Source organism: Rattus norvegicus, chromosome 12 (genome assembly GCF_021556685.1).
Source record: "Rattus norvegicus strain SHRSP/BbbUtx chromosome 12, alternate assembly SHRSP_T2T, whole genome shotgun sequence".
NCBI classification, from domain to species: Eukaryota; Metazoa; Chordata; class Mammalia; order Rodentia; family Muridae; genus Rattus; species Rattus norvegicus.
In genome coordinates this window covers 48348788-48372167 of record NC_141545.1, presented here as the reverse complement: position 1 = coordinate 48372167, position 23380 = coordinate 48348788, and the positions used below count along the sequence as shown (strand labels likewise).

Genomic DNA, 23380 nt, shown 5'->3' with positions numbered 1-23380 from the left:
GACATGGAGGGCCATAGAAGTATACTGGGGGGGGGGGGTGCAGTGTGTGTTGGAGAGATGGAGAGAACACTGACTGCGGGTTGGTGATTTAGCTCAGTGGTAGAGCGCTTGCCTAGCAAGCACAAGGCCCTGGGTTTGGTCCCCAGCTCCGAAAAAAAAGAAAAGAAAAGGAAAAAAAAAAAAAAAACACTGACTGCTCTTCCAGAGGTCCGGAGTTCAATTACCAGCAACCACATGGTGGCTCACAACCATCTGTAAAGAGATCTGATGCCCTCTTCTGATGTGTCTGAAGACAATGACAGTATACTTATATGCATAAAATAAGTAAATACATCTTTTTTAAAAAAGTCTAACTGGGCTGGAGAGATGGCTCAGCGGTTAAGAGCACTGACTGCTCTTCCAGAGGTCAAGATTTCAATTACCAGCAACCACATGGTGGCTCACAACCATCTGTAATGAGATCCGATGCCCTCTTCTGGTGCGTCTGCAGACAGTGACAGTGTATTCATATAAATAATAAATAAATCTTTTAAAAAAGTATAACTTTTCAGTTTTTTGCTTATTTTATTTTTATGTGTATAGGTGTGTTTTACCAGCTAGTATGTGTGTGCCTGGTGTCTCTAGATACCAGAGGGCATTGGATACCCTGGCACTGGAATTAAGTCACCATACAGGTGCTGGGAATTGAACACACGTTCTCTGGAAGAACAGCCAGTGCTCTTAATTGCAGAGCTATCTCACCTGAATGGACCCTTGTAGGTCTGATGACCTTGGCTCTGGCAGGCCTTGCCTTCCCCATTCCCTCTGCCTTGCTAAAAACCATTAGATTACCTCCATAAAGCCAGCCCCCAGGGTCTGTTCCCTTCTTTGGCCACTTCCTCCTCCTAAGGCTGACTAACAAGGTCCAGCTGTCAAAGTATTGAGGTTAAAAAAAAAAAAAAAAAGCAGAAGCTGCCTTGGCTCACCTAATTAACACCCCCACTTAAACACCTCACCTAACACGGGTTTCCCTTTTTACCTTTATTAACTGCTATTTTCCTACGTGCCTTGTCAGTCTCCTCTCTATCCAAAGGCAGTCCTTTGTCCTCCTTGACAAATGCACCTCCCGCTCTCCCTTGCCCCTTTCTCCCCTCTCCCTTGTTTCCTTCCCCTTCTCCCTCGTCCTCCATCGACTTCTTTGTCCCTTATCCCTGCCCTCTGTCCCTCTGGGGCAAAGAAATCTCCTTTATACTGAGAACTTGGTCTTGGGGGTCCTGAGCGACACTTTTCCTTTTATTGAAAGAACCTAGCTCGAGTCTCAGGATGGCGCGCCCCAGGAAACATGAGAGACTGGCTTGATGTAAAAGCAAGAGGCAGTTTATTATAACGAAGCTCCGGGCCGACACGTGTGTCTCTCCCAGGAGACAGAGGAGTTGACCCGAAACTCAAAAGTCAGGGGTTTATATAGGGAAAGCTAGGGGGAAAACTAAGGGGTTTGGCACGGTCACACACAATTGGCTGTTTCAAACAGTGGTGGCTAATTTTGGCTCGAGATTGCATCAGCAAGTAGTATGTGTATTTTAACATTCCAACGACGTGGTAGGATAGTTTATTTTGGTTAGCAGGCGGTCAAGTTAACCTCAGAGGGGTGGGAGGAAGGGGAGAATGGGTGGCTCCAGATGGTCAGTAGCTTTGTGGAGTTTTGTTTATCCTTTATGGTCAGCTATTTTGTTGATGACTTAGCAGCCCTTTCTCAGGCTTGTCTAGGCATGTTCAGGCCTACCCTTTCCTGTCTCCCTCTGCCTAGCTATAGATTTTAATTTTAAACTTTATTCCTTCATTATCACCGGCCCCTAAACTAAGGAGTTTGTTTTTGACAGGATCTCACTTTTTAGTCCTGGCTGGCCTGGAACTCAATATAGAACCAGTCTGGTCTCAGAAATACAAAGATCCAACTACATGTGTGTCTCCTGAATGCTGCATTTATTTATTTCCTCCCCTGCTCCCCCTCCGTGTGTGTGTGTGTGTGTGTGTGTGTGTGTGTGTGCATGCTATGGTTCACATGTACAGTTAGAGGATAACTTGTAGGAGTCAGTTCTTGCCTACCAGGATGAAATTCAAGTTGGCAGGAAGCACCTTTATACTCTGAGCCGTCGATTGGGCCTACAAGTATCCCTTAAAAAGATTCCCCTTCGAGAGGCCCTGGGTTCAGTCCCCAGCTCCGAAAAAAAGAAAAAAAAAAAAAAGATTCCCCTGTATTGAGGCTGGAAAGATGCACAGTGGTCAAGAGGACTTGCTCCTTTTTTTTTTTTTTTTTTTTTTTTTGTTTCTTTTTTTCGGAGCTGGGGACCGAACCCAGGGGCCTTGCGCTTCCTAGGTAAGCGCTCTACCACTGAGCTAAATCCCCAGCCTGGACTTGCTCCTTTTGCAGATGGAATTTGGTTACCGGCCTCCACATCCTGTGGCTCCCAACCATTCCTCGGTCCAGGTTCAGGTGTCTGGCGCCCCCTTCTGGCCTCTGAGGGCAGCAGACACACATGGAGACACTTGGCATACATGCAGGCCAAACACTCATACACATAAAATAAAAATAAACGGCCTGGCTGCTGTGACGGAGCACTCCTTTAATCCCAGCGCTAAGGAGGCGGAGATAGGTGGATCTGGATCTCTGAGTTCAAAGCCAGCCTGCTCTACAGAGTAGGTTCCAGAACTGCCAGGGATGCACAGAGAGACCCTCCCTGGGAAAACAAAACAAAACCGGCAATGAGGTTGTCAGCTAGTGATAGAGTGCTCCCAGCATGCTAGAGAGCTCTGGGTTCAACCCCAGTTGGGGGAGGAGCAGGGCGTGGAAAGACAGAAAGCATATGGTGGAGGGCATCTCAGGGACAAAATGTTTTGTTTTTTTTAATGTTTTTTTTTGGGGGGGGTGAGTTTTTTCTGAGATACTATTTCTTCTATGAAGCGCTGACTGTCCTGGAACTCACCCTGTAGACCAGGCTAGACTCACACTCCACCTGTCTCTGCTTCCTGAGTGTAGGATCAAGGGTGTGTCCCACCACCAAAGCAGACTGCTCTTTTTTGTTTTGTTTTGTTTTGTTTTTTTTTTTTGGTTCTTTTTTTCGGAGCTGGGGACCGAACCCAGGGCCTTGCGCTTCCTAGGTAAGCGCTCTACCACTGAGCTAAATCCCCAGCCCCTTTTGTTTTGTTTTTAATAAATCTTTTTTTTTAATTTTTTTTAATTTATTCATTTATTATATATAAGTACACTGTAGCTGTCTTCAGATACACCAGAAGAGGGCATCAGATCTCTTTACAGATGGTTGTGAGCCACCATGTGGTTGCCGGGAATTGAACTCATGACCTCTGGAAGAGCAGTCGGGTGCTCTTAACCGCTGAGCCATCTCTCCAGCCCTTGTTTTGTTTTTAAAGACAACGTCTCCCTGTGTAGCCAAGGCTGGCCTCATATTCTTTTTTTTTTCTTTAAGATTTATTTATTTATTATATATAAGTACACTGTAACTGTTTTCAGACACACCAGAAGAGGGCATCCTATCCCATTACAGATGGTTGTGAGCCACCATGCAGTTGCTGGGAACTGAACTCAGGACCTCTAGGAAGAGCAGTCAGTGCTCTAAACACTGAGTCATCTCCCCAGCCCCTATGGGGGCCTTTTTCATTCAAACCCACCATAACTATCTAGAAAGTTCAAGCCTCCGCTACATGTTACTCTATCTCAAAAATTAAGAAACCCAGGCTGAAAAGATGGCTCAGTGCCACCCCTGGGCTGGTGGTCCTGGGTTCTATAAGAAAACAGGCTGAGAAAGGCAGGGGAAGCAAGACAGTAAGCAGCACCCCTCCATGGCCTCTGCATCAGCTCCTGCTTCCTGACCTGCTTGAGTTCCTGTCCTGACTTCCTTTGGTGATGAACAGCAATGTGGAAGTGTGAGCTGAATAAACCCTTTCCTCTCCAACTTGCTTCTTGGTTATGATGTTTGTGCAGGAATAGAAACTCTGACTAAGACACACACACACACACACACACACACACACACACACACACACTTACACACATGAGAGGGAGAGAGAGAGAGAGAGAGAGAGAGAGAGAGAGAGAGAGAGAGAGAGAGAGAGAGGAGAGGCAATGTGATGTCCAGAAGGAACAGCTGAATCCTAGGGTCTATTCTTACATATAAGTAGAAGTGCAAGGAGTTCTTAAATCCTGTGGCAAAACTTTATTTCACATAACAAAGACATGAGGATACTAAGTGTATGGATGAATAATGTCTTCCTTCTGTCATTGATAAAAATGGAACTGAGGGGAAGAGACTCCCAATGCAGGAGGTGGTCCATCTGTCAGGCTCTACTGAGCAGAGAAGACACTCTCCATTTCAAATTACTTTCTTAGGATCCTTGGCACCTTCTCCTTGCGAAATATTTACAGAAAATATACATTTAAAAGGGGGATTTAAAACAGAAACAGAAATCCAAGCAAAATCCAGCAAGCTTTATACTGGCTTTTGCACAAGATGGTCTGTAGTATGTTATCCTTTCCATAAAAAGAAAAAAGCAAATTAAGATTTTAAAAAAGGGGGGTGCCTAGTGATATAGTCCTTTAATCCCACCTACCAGGAAGATCAAAAGTTCAAAGCCTGTCTAGGTGACAACGTGAGTTCAAGGCCTTGCCAACTTAGTGACATTCTACCTCAAAATAAAAGATACCGGCTGGCAAGGTGGCTCAGTAGGTCAGAGTGCCTGCTTTGCAAGCCTGAGGTTCTGAGTTCAATTCCCAGGGCCATGGAGAACTGACCCCTGAAAGTCATCTTCTGACCTCCACATTGGACCTTGGCATGTGCACACTTGCATTTGAGAACCTTCACATGCACACTCATCAGAAAGACACACACACACAAAATAAAAATACACTACCAACCTTGGTGGTGCATGCCTTTGATCCCAGCACTCAGGAGGCAGAGACAGACAGATCTCTGAGTTCCAGGCCAGCCTGGTCTACAGAGCAAGTTCCAGGACAGTCAGGGCTATACAAAGAAATCCTGTCTCAAAAACGAACGAACAAACAAAACAAACAGAATTAAATACATTTTTAAAACACTAGGGTAGGGGTTTAGTGGCACAGCCTTGTTCAAGCATGTGCAAGAACCTGCATTCCATTCCAAAAGCCACTTAAGAGAGGCGGGAGGAGCTTGTTTGTGTTGTCAGAGGGAACCGAGCCAGTTTATCATGAGTTCAAGTACACTCTGGACTACATAAACTAGTTCCAGCTTTTAAAAAATATGCTCACACGAGGCGCCAAAGAGCTGACTCATCAATTACAATTCTTGTCACCAGCACCCAAATCAGTAGGCTCACCTGCCTACAACTACAGTTTAAGATATCTGACACGTCTAGGTTCCACAGGCACCTGTGCTCACATACACATTCCAGCACAGACACACAAGTGTCATACTTCACTTTAGATTCGTGGTGTGTGTGTGTGGGTGTGTGTGTGTGTAACTAAAAAGAATTTCAAATCATGTAATCTTGGTCTTTTAACTACATGCCTCAATTTCAGCCAGATCCTGCACCAGAAAACAAAAATTGCAGAGCTTGTAGAGCTCTCCAGCACCTGGGTGGATCTCTGCGAGCTCTGTCCAGCCCGGTCGCTATGGTCGACTTTACCACAATAGTCTTTAGCCCTAGCTAATGGATGGAAATATGGACGCTGAAGTAGAATTAGGGCCTCTCTCTGAGCTCTTCTTATTCCTAGTAAACCCTAGATTCAGTCAGGAAACACAGGCAAGGCTTTCTTTCAGGTTTTCAAATCCTAAACCAGGCGGGACTCCCTAAAAAACAGGCGTTTTAGACTGCGTCCCACTAATGTGACTCCTGCCGGCAGCCGTCACTCGGCTGGTGACGCAACCCGACGTTCTCCCCGCCCACCGTCGCCGGGATATCAAGATGGCGGCGCCCAGGAGCTGTGTTCTATGGAGCTACTGCGGCCACGGGTGGTCGCGATTAGCAGGAGACTGCAGGCTCCCCGGGTTTCGTAGATCTTGGCTGGGGGCCACGCTGAGTGCGCGGTCCTTGTCCCAAGAGAAGCGAGCCGCGGAAACTCACTTCGGGTTTGAGACGGTGTCGGAAAAGGAAAAAGGAGGCAAAGGTGACAGGGCGAGAGGGTGGATGGAGCGACCTGTCGGGCTTCTGTATGGTTTCCTTTACTCATCCAAGTGTTGATTTGATGCCCTGTTGGTCCTGACTTCCGAGGAGTACCCACCTCCCAGACCCAGCTTTCCTTTCGAGGCCCATTTTCTGTAACATTTGCAGGCATTTGAGACGCTGGACCTGGCGAAGCGTCCCCCCGTCCCCTTTTTGACAGCATTTCTCTGAGTAACTTTGAATGCCCTGGAATTTGATATGTAGGCCAGGCTAGCCTCGAACTCACAGAGTTGCACCTGCCTCTGCCTCTGGAGTGCTGTGTCTAAAGGCGTACACCACCAAACCCGGCTTGCCGACCCTTAACTCGCATCAACTGCGAGATTGTCATAAAGGACACGTGCCCTCGTAGACATTTTTTCCCACCCATTTTTCACTTCAGTTTTCCACCAGTGACTGTTGTTAATACTTTTCTTAGGATATACAGAGTTAAGGTTAAGCAAGAAGAACTTGCACAATTTAAAATGGTAGCCAGGAGCTGGGACTGTGGCTCAATTCGTAGAGTGCTTGCCTGTCACTCCCTGCAGCTCAGTTCCATTCCCAGCTACATAAATACATAAATTGTGTGTGATGGTGTAAACTTGTGTTCAACACCTGAGAGGTGTATGTGAGTGGATTAGAAGTTCAAGTTAATTCTCTACTATACTATGGATCTGAAGCCAAGCCTCAGACAGAGAGAGTTTAACCCTACAGAAAGAAATACAAACTTGCTAGTAAGTGGGAGAACTACTGTTCTACCACAGAATTTACATTCTTATTTTCTCACTAAAGAGAGGCACTATCCCCTCCCTTTAATCAAACTACTGTTATGTACTTAGGAAGTAGCAGTGGAAATAATTTTATAATTGAGGAATGATACTAAAGGGTCCCAGAATTAGGAGGTTGAGAACCACAGATTATAACCATTTCCAAGGGATCTGAAGGCTTCTTCTGGTCTCCATGGGCACCAGACACACATGTGACTCACAGACATATATGCAGGCAAAAACTCAGACACAACATAAAAATTAATGTCCTTTGAAAAGCCCAACAGATGGGATTTCGATAACATTTTAACCGTTCTTTTTTTTTTTTTTTTTTTTTTTTTTGGTTCTTTTTTTCGGAGCTGGGGACTGAACCCAGGGCCTTGCGCTTCCTAGGTAAGCGCTCTACCACTGAGCTAAATCCCCAGCCCCCATTTTAACCGTTCTTAATGTTGGCTCAAAAGTTTAAATCCTAAGAAAAATTATGGTTTTGAGGGGAGTAATAGTGTTTTGTTTTTGTTTAAAAATGTAACAGGGGTGATTCGAGCACCTTATTCCCTCATCATGGGGCCTACCGTAGCGACTAAGCCTGCTTCCTATGTGTTGGCAGATTCAACCCTTTCTAAGCTTTCATTTGGAGAGGTAGCGTGGTCAGCTTCTGGCCCTGGTGCTTTCAACATCATGAAACACCTCCAAGAACCTATTATATTTGTGTGTGTGTGTGTGTGTGTGTGTGTGTGTCTGTCTGTCTGTCTGTCTGTCTGAGAGCTCTGTGAGGTCTGTCTGTCTGTCTGTCTGTCTGAGAGCTCTGTGAGGTCTGTCTGTCTGTCTCTCTGAGAGCTCTGTGAAGTCACATGACAACATGCAGGTGTCAGTTTTCTCCTTTGCCATGTGAGTCCTGGACCTCAAACTCACCTCTCCAGCCTTGGAGTGCTCCACCCACTGCCTTCTTCCTCTGGAGCACCCTGAACCTGACTGACACAACCCTCGAGCCTCCCCTAGGTTAGAGAGTTCACCCTCACTCACAGGGTTCCTCGGCTGCGTCCCGAGTCACCTCTTCCGCATACCACTGCACTGACAGTCGTCCTCCTACCAGTTTCTGTTCCCATGGTGCTCGTTGCTGCTGCTCTTGTTCCCTTGGTTTTTGTTTGTCTCAGTGCCGGGGATTAGCCCCGGGCGTCCGTCGTTCAGTCATGATCTACACCCTCATTCCCTTGCTCTCTCCCTTTTTGTTGCTCAATTTCCTCTTTTATGTCTCTAAGCATGCAACATAGGTTTGTCCCCAAGAGACAAGGAAACAGAAGTATTAGGCTCCAGCCTGAGCATAAACTGTGTATAAAGCCCATGACATAACTGGTCACTGATTAGGACCTGAACCACTGCTTCCCTTTCTGCCTTCTTCTTTTCTTCTAGACAGGGTTTCTCGATGTAGCCTCAGCTGTCCTGGAACTCACTCTATCGTCCAGGCTGGCTTCATACTCAGAGAGCTCTGCCTGCCTCTGCCTCCCTGAGTACTGGGATTGGAGGTGTGTACCACCACCTGGTCCTCCTATTTTCATAATGAATCATGGAGTGAAGAACTTCCTGAAGCTTGTATTTCGTGCTCATACTCACGGCTAACCCAACCTCAGGTTGGGATGCTGGCGTTGGACGTTGTTAGTTAAGAGGTTTATTTCCTATGTGGACTTTTAAGCCTTTTGATACAAGGTGGTGTTGAGGGCTGAGGAAGTCACTCCCTGATAGGGTTCTTGCCTGCTGTGTGCAAGGCCCTGGATTCAATTTCCAGCATCAGGAGAGGGGGAGACATAATGTTAAGATGTATCTTGGGCATCGAAAATTTTGGCTTAGTGGCACCTTGCAAAGACAGGCCTTTTCAACAGGGAAAGCTTCCCCTTCTCGTCTTCACTTACATTTTCTCAACTTGATTCCCCGAGTCACTCCTGCTGATCACAGTGTGTCTGTCCTGTACCCTGAGTCACTCCTGCTAGTCACAGTGTATCTGTCCTGTACCCTTGAGTCACTCCTGCGGATCACAGTGTGTCTGTCCTGCACCCCTGAGTCAGTCACTCCTCTTGGTCACAGTGTGTCTGTCCTGCACCCCCGAGTCACTCCTGTTGGTCACAGTGTGTCTGTCCTGCACCCCCGAGTCAGTCACTCCTCTTGGTCATCCTGTACCCTGAGTCACTCCTGCTGATCACAGTGTGTCTGTCCTGCACCCCCGAGTCACTCCTGTTGGTCACAGTGTGTTATCCTGCACCCCGAGTCACTCCTGCTGGTCACAGTGTGTCTGTCCTGCACCAGTCTACCAGGTGTTTCAGAGCGTGGCCAGGAAGTACGACCTGATGAATGACATGATGAGCCTCGGCATCCACCGTGCCTGGAAGGATTTGCTGATCAGGAAAATGCACCCGCTGCCCGGGACCCAGCTGCTCGATGTGGCTGGAGGCACAGGTAATGCTGTATTTGACATCTGTCTGCTGCTGAAGTGGCTGCCTCACCCACCATTAGGTTGAAGGTCAGTCAGTTGTGTGTCAACCTCTGAGAGAGGACAGACATGTTAGTCCAAAGCAGCTGTGTGCCTGGCACTTTTCTGGTTGTTTGGTTTTCAAGACAGGGTTTCTCTGTGTAGCCCTGGCTGGTCTCAAACTCAGAGTCACTTGCCCCTGCCTCCCAAGTGCCACCACCCCTGATGTGCTTGGTGCTTTTCTTTTCTTTCTTTCTTTTTTTTAAGATTTATTAATTTTATGTATGTGGGTGCTGTATATCCATGTATACCTGCATGGAACAAGATGGTTGTGAGCCACCATGTGGTTGCTGGGAGTTGAACTCAGGACCTCTGGAAGAGCAGCCAGTGCTCTTAACTGCTGAGCCATCTCTCCAGCCCTTGCCTGGCGCTTTTCTAACAGAGCATCTTACAAGGTGAAAGGCCTGTGTTCTGTGACACTTCATCCTCTGAATGACAGTTACATCTGTTTTCATTGTTGTTTTGTGGCATTCAGGACTGTGTGGTCTTGGCTGGCCTTAAACTCACCGTGTAACAATCCAAGATGGCCTTACAATTCCTTGCCACCTGCTGTCCTCCTGCCTCTGCCTTCCAGGTGCTGGGACTACAGGCCTTGGACACCACACCCAGCTTGGGTTTTTTTTCCCCCATGTTTTTTCCCCCCTCGATGCTGGGGAGTGAACCCAGGACTTCACAAATACCATAGTTAAGTGCTGTGCGGTGGAGATCTGCCCCAGCCTTCTCGGTCTTGTTTGGCCTTTAATCCACTTTCCTTCTGTTTGGAGAGAAGCCTTTCCTCACATTACATAAGCTACTTAGGCCACCTTCTTCTTTTTTTTTTTTTCCCCAGATCTGGGGACCGATTAGGCCACCTTCTTATCTGATCAATCCACTCCCACGTAAGGTATCAATCATACTGTAGGTCTTTGTTCCCTGTTGCACACTGAGTACCTGGGAGAAAAATGTTAAGAAAGTATGTGTCAGAAAGCCTTTAATCCCAGAAGGCTGAGGCAGGAGGATTCAAGCCAATTCAAAGCCAGACTGGATGCTAAGCTGTGGAACCTGTAGGGCCAGACTGAGCTACAGATCAAGCCCCAAATCTAGAGGCTAAGGAGGTGGCTCAGTGGTCAAGAGTGCGTACTCTGGGCAGGGCCTCACTGTGTAGCCCCGGCTGTCTCGGAACTTGCTTTATAGAGCATGCTAGCATCACAGATCCAAATCCTCTGCCTCCGAGCACTGTGGTTAAAGGGATGTGTCACCACTGCCCAAAGTACACTGAGAATCCTGATCTTCAGAAGGTGTGGGCCAAAGAAATAGACTGTCATCCCTTGCTACATAACAGACGTGAAGACAGCCTAGGCTGTGTGAGCCCCCATTTCAAACATGAAACAGCAACAGCAACGGCAACATTAATAGAGCACATGCTTGGGGCTAAGGCGTGCTCAGCAGAGGACATTGGCCTAGGTTCATTCTTCAGACCCTTGGTTGATGGCAAGAACCGGGCAACAACAGACCAAGCCAGCCTCACACGCCAAGCGCATTGTCACACTGCAGTGTTGTGTAGGAGTGATGACGGAGTCTGGGGCTTTGATCCTCACTGCACAGCGATCCATAGCTGAACCCACAGATGTGGAACCTGCAGCAGCAGAGCCACCCTTTACTTATATTTCACACAAGGTTGTTTCTTGTTTCTTAGAGCTGGAGGCTTGCGGTGTTGCTGTGGCTAGCTAGCTTGGAACGTTGTATGTAGATCAGGCAGGACCTAAAGATCCACCTGCCTCCCAATCCGTGGGATTGCAGGCACGTGCTTTTTTTGTTTTTAAGAGACAGGGTTTCTGGGGTTGGGGATTTAGCTCAGTGGTAGAGCGCTTACCTAGGAAGCGCAAGGCCCTGGGTTCAGTCCCCAGCTCCGAAAAAAAGAACCAAAAAAAAAAAAAGAGACAGGGTTTCTCTGCGTAATAAGCCCCAGTTGCCTTGGACTCACTTTTTAGACCAGGCTGGCTCGTTTTTTTTTGCTTTGTTTTGTTTTCCTTTTGTTTCTGAGATGGGTCTCCTGCTAACTTCAAAGTCATATATTTGAGGTTGGCCTGATCCACCTCCTCCACCTCCCTAGAGCTGGGATCACAGGCATGCAGCAAGCTTGGTGTTTGGCATGCACAGCACGACGCTCTGAAGTTCGTGTGTCCTAGTCAAGCCCTCTCCCAACACCCACAGCCCTTAATATGAAAATTATCGTAAGCACCAGTTGTGTGGGGTACACATATAATCCGTGATCACACGAGGACCTGGAGGTCAAAACATCCTTAGCGGAGGCTGGAGAGATGGCTCAGCGGTTAAGAGCACTGACAGCTCTTCCAGAGATCCTGAGTTCAATTCCCAGCAACCACATGGTGGCTCACAACCATCTGTAATGAGATCTGATGTCCTCCTCTGCTGTGTCTGAAGACAGCTACAGTGTACTCACATACATAAAATAATGAATAAATCTTTAAAAAAAAAATCCTTAGCTACACAGTGAATGCCTGGTCAAACTGGGCTACATGAAGCAGTACCGGGGGGGGGGGGGGAGGGAGGGAGGGAAAGGGAGAAGGAGAGAGAGAAAAGAAAAGGAAGAAAAGTAGGGGAGAGAAAAGGGAGGGAGGGAAGGTTTGTCAGTTTAGTTTAATCAGGAGTGGGAACATACGTCTGTAATCAGCTCAGGAGACCACAGCAGGAGGACCAGGAGTTGAAGGCCAGCCTGGACCGCGTAGACATATCCTTCACTGGGGTGGTGGTGAGGAACTGTCTCTGCTGAAAGGCGGATAAACGCCCATCCTCGACTGAACCCCTCTTTGCCTCTTTCCGCTCTCATCCTTGGAGACTGTTTCCTCGGTCTTACTTGCATCTTTCCTTCTGTTGGCTTCCCGCAGGTGACATTGCATTCCGGTTCCTTAGTTACGTTCAGACACAGCATGAGAGGAAACAGAGGAGACAGCTGAGGACGCGGCAGAATTTATCCTGGGAAGAAATTGCCAGAAAGTACCAGAGTAAAGAGGACCCCCTGGGAGGTTCGCTTGTCATGGTCTGCGACATCAACAGGGAGATGCTGAAGGTCGGAAAGCAGAAAGCCTTGGCCCGGGGACACACGGCTGGTGAGTCCCGGGCAGTGAAATGCAGGCATGTGTGAATGTCTGCATGCGTCTGAGGCAAGAGCTGAAGAGCTCAAGATGGCGGTGTACTTAGCGCAGCTCATAGGCGTGCTCCAGAATCAGAGCAACACTGAGCCTCACCAGCAGCCTTGCGAAGCCCACAGAGCGCAGGGATCTTTCTTCATTATGACTTTTTTAAATGCCTGTAGGTGTTTACCTTGCATTTGTGTGTCTGCAGCATGAGGGTGCCTGGTGCCTCAGAGGCCAGAAGAGGGCATCAGGTCTCCTAGAACTGCAGCTACAGAGGGTTGGAAGCCAACTGGATGTTGGAAGTCAGATTCAGGTCCTCTGGAAAACAGCCAGTGCTCTGAACCGCTAAGCCACCTTTCCGGCTATTGTCAGTTCTTTAAAATATGGCTTTTACTTAATGGAGGTAGGGGAGAATTAGCACTCCTGCGGAGGTCAGAGGACAACTCGTGGGAGTAGGTTCTGAGTATCGAACTCATGTCGTCAGGGTTGGCAGCAGCCACCTTTACCCACTGAGCCATCTCACTAGCCCTTAAGAGTCTTCTTTTTCAAGTTTTCATTTGTTTGGTTGGTTTGGTTTTGAGACAGGATCTTAACTGTATATATAGCCTTGGCTAGCCTGGAGCCTACTCTGTAGACCAGGCTGGCCTTGAACTCACAGCAGGATCTTCTAAAGTCATATAGTTTTCTTTTTCTTTTTAAATATGTTTCCAGTGCTGGGGAGCGAGCTCAAGTTCTTGCACATGCGGACTATGCTACCACTGATTTTACCTCTGGCCATTGAATGTTTCAAAATGCTTTCCCTACGGGGTTGGGGATTTAGCTCAGTGGTAGAGCGCTTGCCTAGGAAGTGCAAGGCCCTGGGTTCGGTCCCCAGCTCCGAAAAAAAGAACCAAAAAAAAAAAAAAAAAAAAAATGCTTTCCCTAGCCAGGTGTGGTGGTGCATACTTTTAATCCTAGAGTTTGGGCGGCAAAACCAGGTCAATCTTTGTGATTTTTGAGGCTAACCTGATCTACCTCGTGTGTTCCAAGCTAGTCCATTTTTAACAGGTTACACAAAAGCTTGCCCTTAACATTTGCAAGACCACCAGTGTTGCCGGATGGCCCAGCTGTCCGGCAGCTGGACTGACTCTTCCACTCTGGCAGCAAGGCAGTGCAGGCAGCCAGAGACGGGTATCACAAAACATCCTTTGGGCAGCGTCAGCATTCCCCCCACCCCCAAGGAATGTCTGGTTATTTTAGGCCAATTGTTGCCCTCCTCCTCCTCACACACCAAGAAGGAACTGCCTAGACGAACTGCAGCCCACTTGGCCTTCACGATGAAGGCCTCTTTGTCAGCTGTCCACACTAGTCAGAAGGCAGTCACTGGACAAAGCACTGTGTGTCTTACTCCTACTGACAAATGTGTCTGGCCCCTCTCTGGTGTCAGCCATAAGAAGCGAGAGAGCAGTAAGGACGGATGTTCTCTCTCTGGAACCGTCTCTTCCACAGTGTAGCTATGGGCCTGCTCAGGAAGCTGTCGTTTGAGACACGGCGTCACATTAGCCAGCCTAGCAGCTCAGTCTGGCTTGGAGCGCCTGGTAATTAGTCCTTCCTCTGCCCACCTCACTATGGAATGGAAAATAAAGCCACTTAGCAGTTTTTTACTGGGACGGGAGAGATGGCTGAGCGACAGAGAGAGGATACTCCTCTAGCAAGGGATTCCCAGCATCCAAATGGGCAGCTTACAACCGCCTAAAACTCCAGTTCCAGGGGCTCCAGCACCCTCTTCTGACGCTCGTGGGCTCCTCTGCATATGTGGTTCACATACACACTCCAGCTTGCGCATGTGCACGTTAAAGAAAAAACTCAACCAAGCCTCTAAGCTAAATGGTTGGAACCTGTCCTTTGCTAGCATTAGTCAGCGTAGAGCATTAGACACAGACACTGACATGGACAACTTTTGGTCCAAGGTGCTGCATTAGTGTCATCAGAGCCCTTGGGAGCCAAGGCAGGTGGTTCTCTGTGAGTTCACGACCAGCCTAGACTTTCAATGGCCAAAGAATGTTCTTATTTATTGATTTTATGTGCACTGGTGTTTGCCTGCATGAGTGTCTGTGAAGATGCCGCATCTCCTGGAACTGGAGCTACAGACAGGTGTGAGCGGCCATGTGGGTGCTGGAAATTGAACCCAGGTCTAGAAGATGAGCCAGTGCTCTTAACCACCAAGCCATCTCTTTAGCCCCTGGAGGTTGGTTTTATAAAAAGGTAAAGACTAGAGAAAATGAGGAGGGGAGAATCGAGAGCTGATTGGTTGTTGCAGAGTTGCCGACTGCAGATGAGGCCGGAAGGGTGGAGACCGGTCAGCTGCAGGCCCTTCTGGTGATGCCTTTCCTTTTTGTAAGATTCAAGCCCTCAGGGGCTGGAGAGATGGCTCAGCGGTTAAGAGCACTGGCTGCTCTTCCAGAGGTCCTGAGTTCAATTCCCAGCAACCACATGGTGGCTCACAACCATCTGTAAACAGATCTGATTTCCTCTTCTGGTGTATCTGAAGACAGCTACAGTTTACTTATATATAATAAATGAATAAATAAATCTTTAAAAAAAAAAGATTCGAGCCCTCAGCTCTCTCTGCCTGCTTTCACAGCGTTCATGTGGCAGCTTGAGTGTGAGAACTTCATGGTGCTTTTCAGTCTGGCACACACACGCACGCACGCACACACTCGAGCACGCCCACACATGCAAGAGTGAAAGCGTGTTTTGGCAGCGGTCAGAGAACAGTGAGTGAGACGTGGCTCTGTCCTTCCACTGTGTGTTTCCAGAGGGCAGACTCCGAGTCAGACTTGGCGATCACGCCGTCTCTGCCGAGCATCTTGCTGGTATTAGTTACTCAGTCCCACACCCTTCAGGAACATCACACTGACAAGGATCTATCCTTTTCCGAATTCAGAACTAGGCCAGTGATGCAGGCCTGCAATCCCAGATATTTTGGAGGCTGAGGCAAGAGAATCAAAAGCTCCAGGACAGTCTGGGCTTGGTGAATGAGTCCTTAGTTAGCCTTGGACAATTTCATTCAATTTATCCCGAAATGAAAAGTTAAAAGAGAGCTGGAGATGGGAGTAGTGCCATCCATGGACAGTCCCAGCACTCAGGAAGTGGAGGCAGGAGGATTACTGCAAGTTGGTAGAGGCACATGCCCATAAGCCTATGACCCAGGAAGATCAGAAGTTCCAGGTCATTCTCAGCGGCATTTAAATTTGCTCCCAGCATGGGTCTGTCCTACTGTCTCAGAGAGAAGGGGGTGGAGTTGATGCTACCCTGAACCCAGGGCTTTAGGGACCCTGACTATCCACTCTGCCTCTGAGCCTTTAGCACTTTACCTAGTCACACATTTTCTCTGTAAAGACTTGGTTTGTTTATATGTATGCTTTTCTTGCATGTATGTTGGTGCACTGAACACATGCCTGGCGCCCAAAGAGGTCAGAAAAGGGTGTTGGATTTCCTAGAACTGGAGCTACAGGTGTTTGTGGCCACCAGGTGGGTGCTGGGAATTGAACCCAGGTCCTCTGTAAGAGCAACAACTACTCTTAACTGAGTCATCTCTCAACCCAGCCCCTCTTCAAATATTTCAACATAGAATCCATGGCTAGAGGATTTGAAGATGTGATAGCAGCTGTAGACATAGGAACGTGCTAAACTCTGTACTCGTCGCTCAATAAAACCTTCGGTCTATTTCCATTTTACACATAAACTGAAACAGGCTGGAGTAACAGCGCAGTGATCAGGAGTACTCCCGCTCTTCCAGGGGCCTGAGCTCAGTTCCCAGCACCCATGTGAGCCGTTTGTAACTCCAGCTCCAGAGGAACCAATGACCTCCTGACTTTTTTAGGCCTAGGACTCAACCACATGTGTGGTAGACACGTAGATAAATAAGAAACCAAAACCAAGAGTATTTTTGAATATATCACAAGGGCTGGGAGTGTGGCTCAGTGCAGAATGCTTGCATAATGTATGCAAGGCTCTGAGTTTGACGCCCGCTCCCAGCTAAAGTAAAGGACCTAACAGTAGATGAGAGTGGTCTCCAAAGGCCGTGGCCCTTCAGCACAGTGCTAACCATGAGGTTCCTGGTTGGGGAAATTGCTTAGGGTAGGGTAGATGTGTAGCTCAGCTCAGGGGCGGCACCTGCCCAGCACAGAGTGCCAGGGTTTGTCCCCCAGCACCGAGAGAGAAAATGCTATTTATTAGATGACTGTCCCCAAATAAGGTAGGTTCTCAGAATTGGAGGATGGCAGTGAAGGCAGCCGGAATACAGTGAAGGCAGGGATGTCATGCTTTCTAATGCAATCCATGGTCCCCACAACACCAAGCATTTCTCAAATTCTCCTCCCTTCATTTCTGACATGGCCCAGACCTTGCATCATGGGCTCCATGTCACTGGACGTCCCCACCGCACTGTGCCTAGGGCACTAGCCTTTTATTTGGTGTACCACAGAAGGCTCCGATTCACTGCTCGGGTGCATGGGAAACTGCTTCCTCCTGTCCCTCTGCACACCAGAGTCGCTTTTGTCTTCCAGGACTTGCGTGGGTGCTGGGAGACGCTGAAGAACTGCCCTTTGATGATGACAGATTTGACGTTTACACCATTGCCTTTGGGATCCGGAATGTCACGCACATTGACCGGGTATGAAGGGCTGCATGCTCTGCCTCTGTGACTTGAGGGTAACCGTGTCCCTGGAGTGGACCTACCTCAACTGAGGATAGGGAAGGGTCTTCTCGGGGTCCAGTTCTGAGGAGGAAGGACTGTTTTAAACTTAGAGGTCTCGGGGTTGGGGATTTAGCTCAGTGGTAGAGCGCTTGCCTAGGAAGTGCAAGGCCCTGGGTTCGGTCCCCAGCTCCGGGGGGGGGGAAAAAAAAAAAAGAAAGCTGCAAACTTAGAGGTCTCTTTCTCCTCCTCCTCCTCTTCTTCCTCCTCCTCCTCCTCCTCTATGTATTTATTTGTGGTGTGTGTGTGTGTGAGTGAGTGTGAGTGTGTGTGTGTGTGTGTGTGTGTGTGTGTGTGAGAGAGAGAGAGAGAGAGAGAGAGAGAGAGAGAGAGAGAGTGTGAGTGTGCATGCTGGCCCTGTGTTGTAGGTTGGGTGTATATTTGTGTGTGTGTGTGTGTGTGAGAGAGAGAGAGAGAGAGAGAGAGAGTATGATGAGTGGGCATGCTGGCCCTGTGAAGCATGGCTGGCTTCTATGTACGTGCTGAGGATTTGAACTGAGGTCCTCCCGCCCCACAGCAAGTGCTCTGAGCTATCTCCATAGCCCTCTTCTCTTTTAAATATATACATAATTTTCATTGATGTGTATGTGTTTGGGCCTGTGTGAGTCTGTGTGCCCCCTGAGTACACAGTGCACTTGGAGACCAGAGGGTTGGGTCCCCTGAAGCTGGAGTTATAGGCAGTTAAATGTCATCTGACATGGGTGCCAGGGGCTTGAACTTGGGTGCTTTCAGCCACCAAGCCATCTCTCCAACCCAGGAGTTAGTTCTTTTTTCTTTTTCTTTCCTTCTGTCCTTCCCTCCTCCTCCTCCTCTACTTCCTCCTCTTCTTCCTCCCTTCTTCCTTCTTCCTTTTCCCCACAAGACAGGGTTTCTCTGTGTAGCCCTGACTGCCCTGGACTCCTTCAGTAGTCCAGGCTGGCCTGGAACTCAAATCCAGCTGCCTCTGTCTCCAAGTCCTGGAGTTAAAGGTGTGTGCCACCACTGCCTGGCAGCAGGTTTCTTCTTTCTAAGTTGCCAGTTGTTTTAGTCAGGAAATTGAGTCAAAATCACAGAACAGTTCTTGGTTGCTCAGGTTGGCGCCTACGTTCTCTGGATGGTTGGGCCTGCTGCATCACTTCCTGTTTCCTCTTGGGAAGCTGTGTAAGTTTGCAGGTCAGAGGTGTGATCAGACAAAGGAAAGGCCTTAAGGCAGAAGGGAACATCATAGCTCCTCTACAGCAGACGGGAATGTTCTTCTCGTAATAGGATTCCACTCTTTATTTCTACCTGAACATTCTGTTCAAAACATTTAAAGTTCGTTTGCTGCTGGCTTGGTGTGGGCTCCACTGTGTGACTCCCCGACTTCCCTTTGCAGCGATTGCTGTGGTTTGAGTATGGGTCGCACTTTCCAAAAGACCTGCGGGAGCCGCTGTGGAAAGGTTCTATGTGCCTTTAGGTGGAGTCCTGTGGGAACCCCATAGATCAGTTAAGTGTATGCATGCCTCCTGGGGTGTGGAGGCCTCCCCCTCCCCTCTCCCTCCCTCCCTGTTTGTTTGTTTTGGTTTTCTCTCTCCCTTACTTCCTCCTCTCTGTCAGTCACTCTTTCCCTCTCTCTGTAGTACTTGGAAACCAAGATCAAAAGAGCTGGGTAGCTGGTGGTGGCTCACACCTTTAGTCCCAGCACGTTGGAGGCAGGGGCAGGCAGATTTCTGGGAGTCCACGCTACCCAGAGAAACCCTGTTTTGAAAAGTAAATGAGGGGCTGGAGAGATGGCTCAGCGGTTAAGAGCACCGACTGCTCTTCCAGAGGTCCTGAGTTCAATTCCCAGCAACCACATGGTGGCTCACAACCATCTGTAATGAGATCTGATACCCTCTTCTGGTGTGTCTGAAGACAGCTACAGTGTACTTATATATAATAAATAAATAAATCTTTAAAAAAAAAAAAAGAAAAAAAAAGAAAAGTAAATGAGGGGTTGGGGATTTAGCTCAGTGGTAGAGCGCTTGCCTAGCAAGCACAAGGCCCTGGGTTCGGACCCCAGCTTCGGAAAAAAAAAAAAGAAAAAGGAAAAGTAAATGAACCAGATAGAGCGATGGAGGGAGAGCAGGCAGGGTAAATTCACCGGCTACCAAACCTAGCAACCTGAGATCAGTCCCCAAGACATACAAGGTAGAAGGAAGGAACCAGCTCCTACATGTATCGAGAATTCGGTTTCTTTGAAAAACAGAATACAAGAATACAAGACTATGTTTTCACCTTAACCCCAGTTGTAGGCTATAGGGCTGCTTCACATCTTTCATAGCAGCTATGATTTGCCTCGTGATTTTGCCAATTGCGGATCATTTCTGCAATTGGGTGATGTTTGGAATTCTGGGATCTTTCAGAGGATGTATAAATGCTGGTTCCCCAAAGGCGGGTTGGATTGTTGGTGTGAGTTATTAAGTAGTGGTACACAAAGGAGAATCAAGAATAAGAAATTAGACATCTTGACTGCAAAGATGAGACGTGCCCCAAGGAACTGGATACCATAAGCAGCAGGAAGCAGTCTAACTACAGGGCATGGGACTTAGCATTTGTGACTTGCTACAGACTAGGCTGGCCTGAGTTCAGAGTCACCTCCCCCTGCCTCCCCAGGGCTGGGCTCAGGTGCGTGCCCTCACTGCTCAGCTGTATGCTGCAGGCAGCTAGCTGTGCACATGGCTGTAATCTCAACACTGCAAAGGCATGAGTTCAGTCTGAGACCTGCTCTACATGGTGAATTCCAGACCAGCAAGATCTAAGTAACAATATCCTGTCTCCACAAACAAACAAACACATCCTTTTTGTTCTTTTGAAGCAGGGTCTCTAACCCAGGCTGGCCTGGAACTCGCTGTGTAGCACCACTGGCCTGGAACTCGCTGTGTAGCCAGGGCTGTCTTTGAACTGCAGCAATTCTGTTTAGTTTCTCAGATGCTAGAATTATAGACATGGGCTACCACATCCAGCTTAAAAAATTAAGACTTACTAAGATTTAAAAAAAAAAAAAGAACCCTTTTTTTAGACAGAATATGCTATACAAATTAATCAGTGTGGCTCCTCACGCCCAGAGCAGAGCGCTGGGCCTACAGTGTGGTTCCTCACACCCAGGGCAGTGCAACTTTAACTTTAAAATCTCATCAGGAGGCAAGACAGGCAGATCTCTGTGAGTGTGATGCTAAGTTGGTCTACACAGTGAGTTCTAGGCCAGCTCAGGCTGCATAGTGAGATCTTATCTCAAAATAAGTAACTATATACTGAGGAAAAGGCCAGATACGTACTGGGGCTTCAGTCAAGTAGTTGAATATTTGTCTAGCATGTGCAAGGCCCTGAGTTCAGTCTCCAGCACCCTAAAGACACACACACACACACACACACACACACACACACACACATGCTATAAACAGTGATTGTGTATGTCTGTGCACAAGATTAAACTCAGGGCTTGTATACATGCTCGTTAATAGTCTCATTAAGTTAACCTGGCCTTAAATGCACCCAGTAACCCAGTCTGGCTGTAAGCCTACAACCCTCTGTGCTCAGTCTCCCGAGCAGTTTTCTCCTCATGGAACTGTGCCTCTGTCTGTATCAGCAACTCTCTCTAGCTGTGGTCCGCAGTGGCCTGTGATGAGGGTGACATCTGCACCATGACATCTAGGATGTGAAGGGAGGTCATGGGTGTTAATGCACTAGGAACCTAACGAGTCTCTGCCTGCTGGAACCAAGGAGGGGTCTGCTGAGCTTTCTTCTCGCTCTTTCACCCAGGCTCTCCAGGAAGCCCATCGAGTCCTAAAGCCTGGAGGACGGTTTCTCTGTCTGGAGTTTAGCCAAGTGAATGACCCCCTCATCTCCAGGTCAGCACCGGTGACAGGACTTTATAAACTTACCCACAAAAGGCTCTCCAGCCCACAGTGGAGAGGAGGTCGTCAGTGAGCCACAGCCACTGACTGTGAGTTCAGAGGACCCAAAGGAAGGGTTCCCTTCAGAGGTCAGTGAGTCCCACATGGAAATGCACAGGCCAGGAGAGCCTCAACCTGTACCCACAGGCCTACTCAGGAGACTGAGGCAGGAGGATCTCCTCCAGTTCAACACTTGCTTTGTCTAATGAGTTCCAGGCCTGGCTAGTCTATAGTATAGTCTCATTAGACTATCTCAAACCCACTGGCCAACCAAAAACTTAAAATCAGGAAATTGATTTCCAGCATCCTTGAAAAAACCAGATGTCACAGGCTTGTGATGTCACAGATGAGATGTCACAGGCTGTCATAGGCAGATCCCCCATGCAGGTGTCAAGAGGTAAGGTTGGCTGCCCCTCCTCCAGTTTTCTGGAGCTTTGTCCCAAGCTGTGGGCCTCTCGACCTTACTCTTGGCCTACTTGTCTTGTTCAGGCACTTGCTTAATCCCTGCCTTACTATGTCCTGATTACCATGAAGGGATGGAATCAACCACATTAGTCCCCTCTCTCCCTCCGTCCCTCCATGTGTGTGTGTGTGTGTGTGTGTGTGTGTGTGTGTGTGTGTGTGTGTGTGTAGACAGGGTCTCTCTGTGTAGCTTTGGCTGTCTTGAAACTCGATCTGTAGACCAGGCTACCCCACCCACAAACACACTTTTCCTTGTTACTGGTGGAGTAGCTGGGGAGTAAGCCCAGAACCCACTCTAATCTTTCTCGTTTTCAGGCTTTATGATCTGTACAGCTTCCAGGTCATCCCTGTCATCGGTGAGGTCATTGCAGGAGACTGGAAGTCCTACCAATACCTTGTGGAAAGTATTCGCAAGTTCCCAAATCAGGTACAAAGCTTTTGTGACTGCCAACGGGGTCCCCAAAGGTGCAACCCAGGTATGCCATGTGTCTTTTCTTGTGTTTCAGGAAGAGTTCAAGGACATGATAGAAGACGCAGGCTTTCAGAAGGTGACTTACGAGAGCCTGACTTCAGGGATTGTGGCCATTCACTCTGGCTTCAAACTCTAGCTTCTTTGCTATTGTGGAGCAGAAGCCAGGCATTTCTACTGAAGCCCGGGGCTAGAAGATCATCTCCCTGATGAGACAGTAGCTGAGCATCCATTCCCCTAAGGCTACAAAGCCTTCGATTCATGTTCTGCATTGACCAGGCTCAAAAAGGAAGAAACCAATTGCTGCCTTTTTTGCAGCTCTCATTAGTAGCTGCCCAGGCTGCTGAGGCCTTCTCCCACAATTGTCTGGCCTAGCTGTGCACTGTGGGAGTCGGGTAAAACCAGCAGGAATGCAGTTTTGAAGCTTATGCGCAGCTTCTCTATGACAGATGTTTTCTAGAGGGATAATGGATCACTGGGACCCTAGGAGAATTTGAACCAGCCCTTCAGCCAAAAGCCACAGTCCACTTCAGAATGTCGGTGCCCCAGCCCACCGGTGAGGTGCTCAGTGGTGAGCACCTGTGAGATCTGGGGCTGTAGATGCAGCACAGTGGAGCGCATGCTTGGCCTGTTGAGGCCCTGGGCTTGGTGCTCACCAGGAACAAGTAAACAGAAGTAGAACCTGTGAAGCAGTAAAGTTTACAATTTGGGTGTGGTTGTTACTTTCTTGGAAGAGGTGACACAAATGTATGTCTGCGTCCTGTGTCAGTGCTTGGCAGAGACACCATGCTCTGTCCCCAGCACTTACTTGGTTTACAACTCTAACTCATACTGGGGAATCCAACGCCCCCTTTAGACTTGGTGGGTGGGCACTGTGCATACACACATGCAGGGATATACATAAAAAGTTAAATAAAAATCTAAAAACGTGTGAGCCCTGGGATGGCACAAAACCGTGACCTCAGCACCTGGGAGGGCTGCAAGAAGCTGAGCCAAGCCTGCAGAGCAAGTTCCAGGCCAGCTAGGGCTGTGTGCTGAGCTCATGCTCCTCCCGAGAAGCTGAGAAGGAAAAAGAACACGGAACACATAGCCCATCTCCTCCAGAATGGCCAAGAATGGCCTCGGCAGAGTGGCCTCACTGCCCGCCTCTGTGGTGTATTCTAAACCGACAGTAAGAAACTGCAGAAGCCAGTCAGGTGGGCCAGTGCACACGTCTCATCCCAGC

General features: G+C 48.3%; 1 protein-coding gene across 3 annotated transcripts; it reads left to right on the top strand.

The window, feature by feature from the left end:
• The first annotated feature begins 5923 nt into the window (after window positions 1-5923).
• Window positions 5924-22866, top strand: Coq5 (coenzyme Q5, methyltransferase). 3 transcript variants are annotated; one of them, XM_087578519.1, is made up of 7 exons: window positions 5924-7657; window positions 7710-9383; window positions 12345-12566; window positions 17144-17250; window positions 21091-21179; window positions 22002-22113; window positions 22193-22866. In XM_087578519.1, exons 2-7 carry the CDS (start codon window positions 9275-9277, stop codon window positions 22292-22294), a joined length of 741 nt encoding a protein of 246 aa, XP_087434645.1. In that variant the 5' UTR covers window positions 5924-7657; window positions 7710-9274; the 3' UTR covers window positions 22295-22866.
• The last annotated feature ends 514 nt before the right edge of the window (window positions 22867-23380 follow it).

Excerpts from the sequence above, each read along its gene's own strand:
- Coq5 (XM_087578519.1), top strand. The coding sequence starts at position 9,275 with ATGAATGACATGATGAGCCTCGGCATCCACCGTGCCTGGAAGGATTTG. Across the intron at positions 12,567-17,143 it reads GGCCCGGGGACACACGGCTG|GACTTGCGTGGGTGCTGGGA; the intron begins GTGAGTCCCGGG and ends TTTGTCTTCCAG. Across the intron at positions 22,114-22,192 it reads TTCGCAAGTTCCCAAATCAG|GAAGAGTTCAAGGACATGAT; the intron begins GTACAAAGCTTT and ends CTTGTGTTTCAG.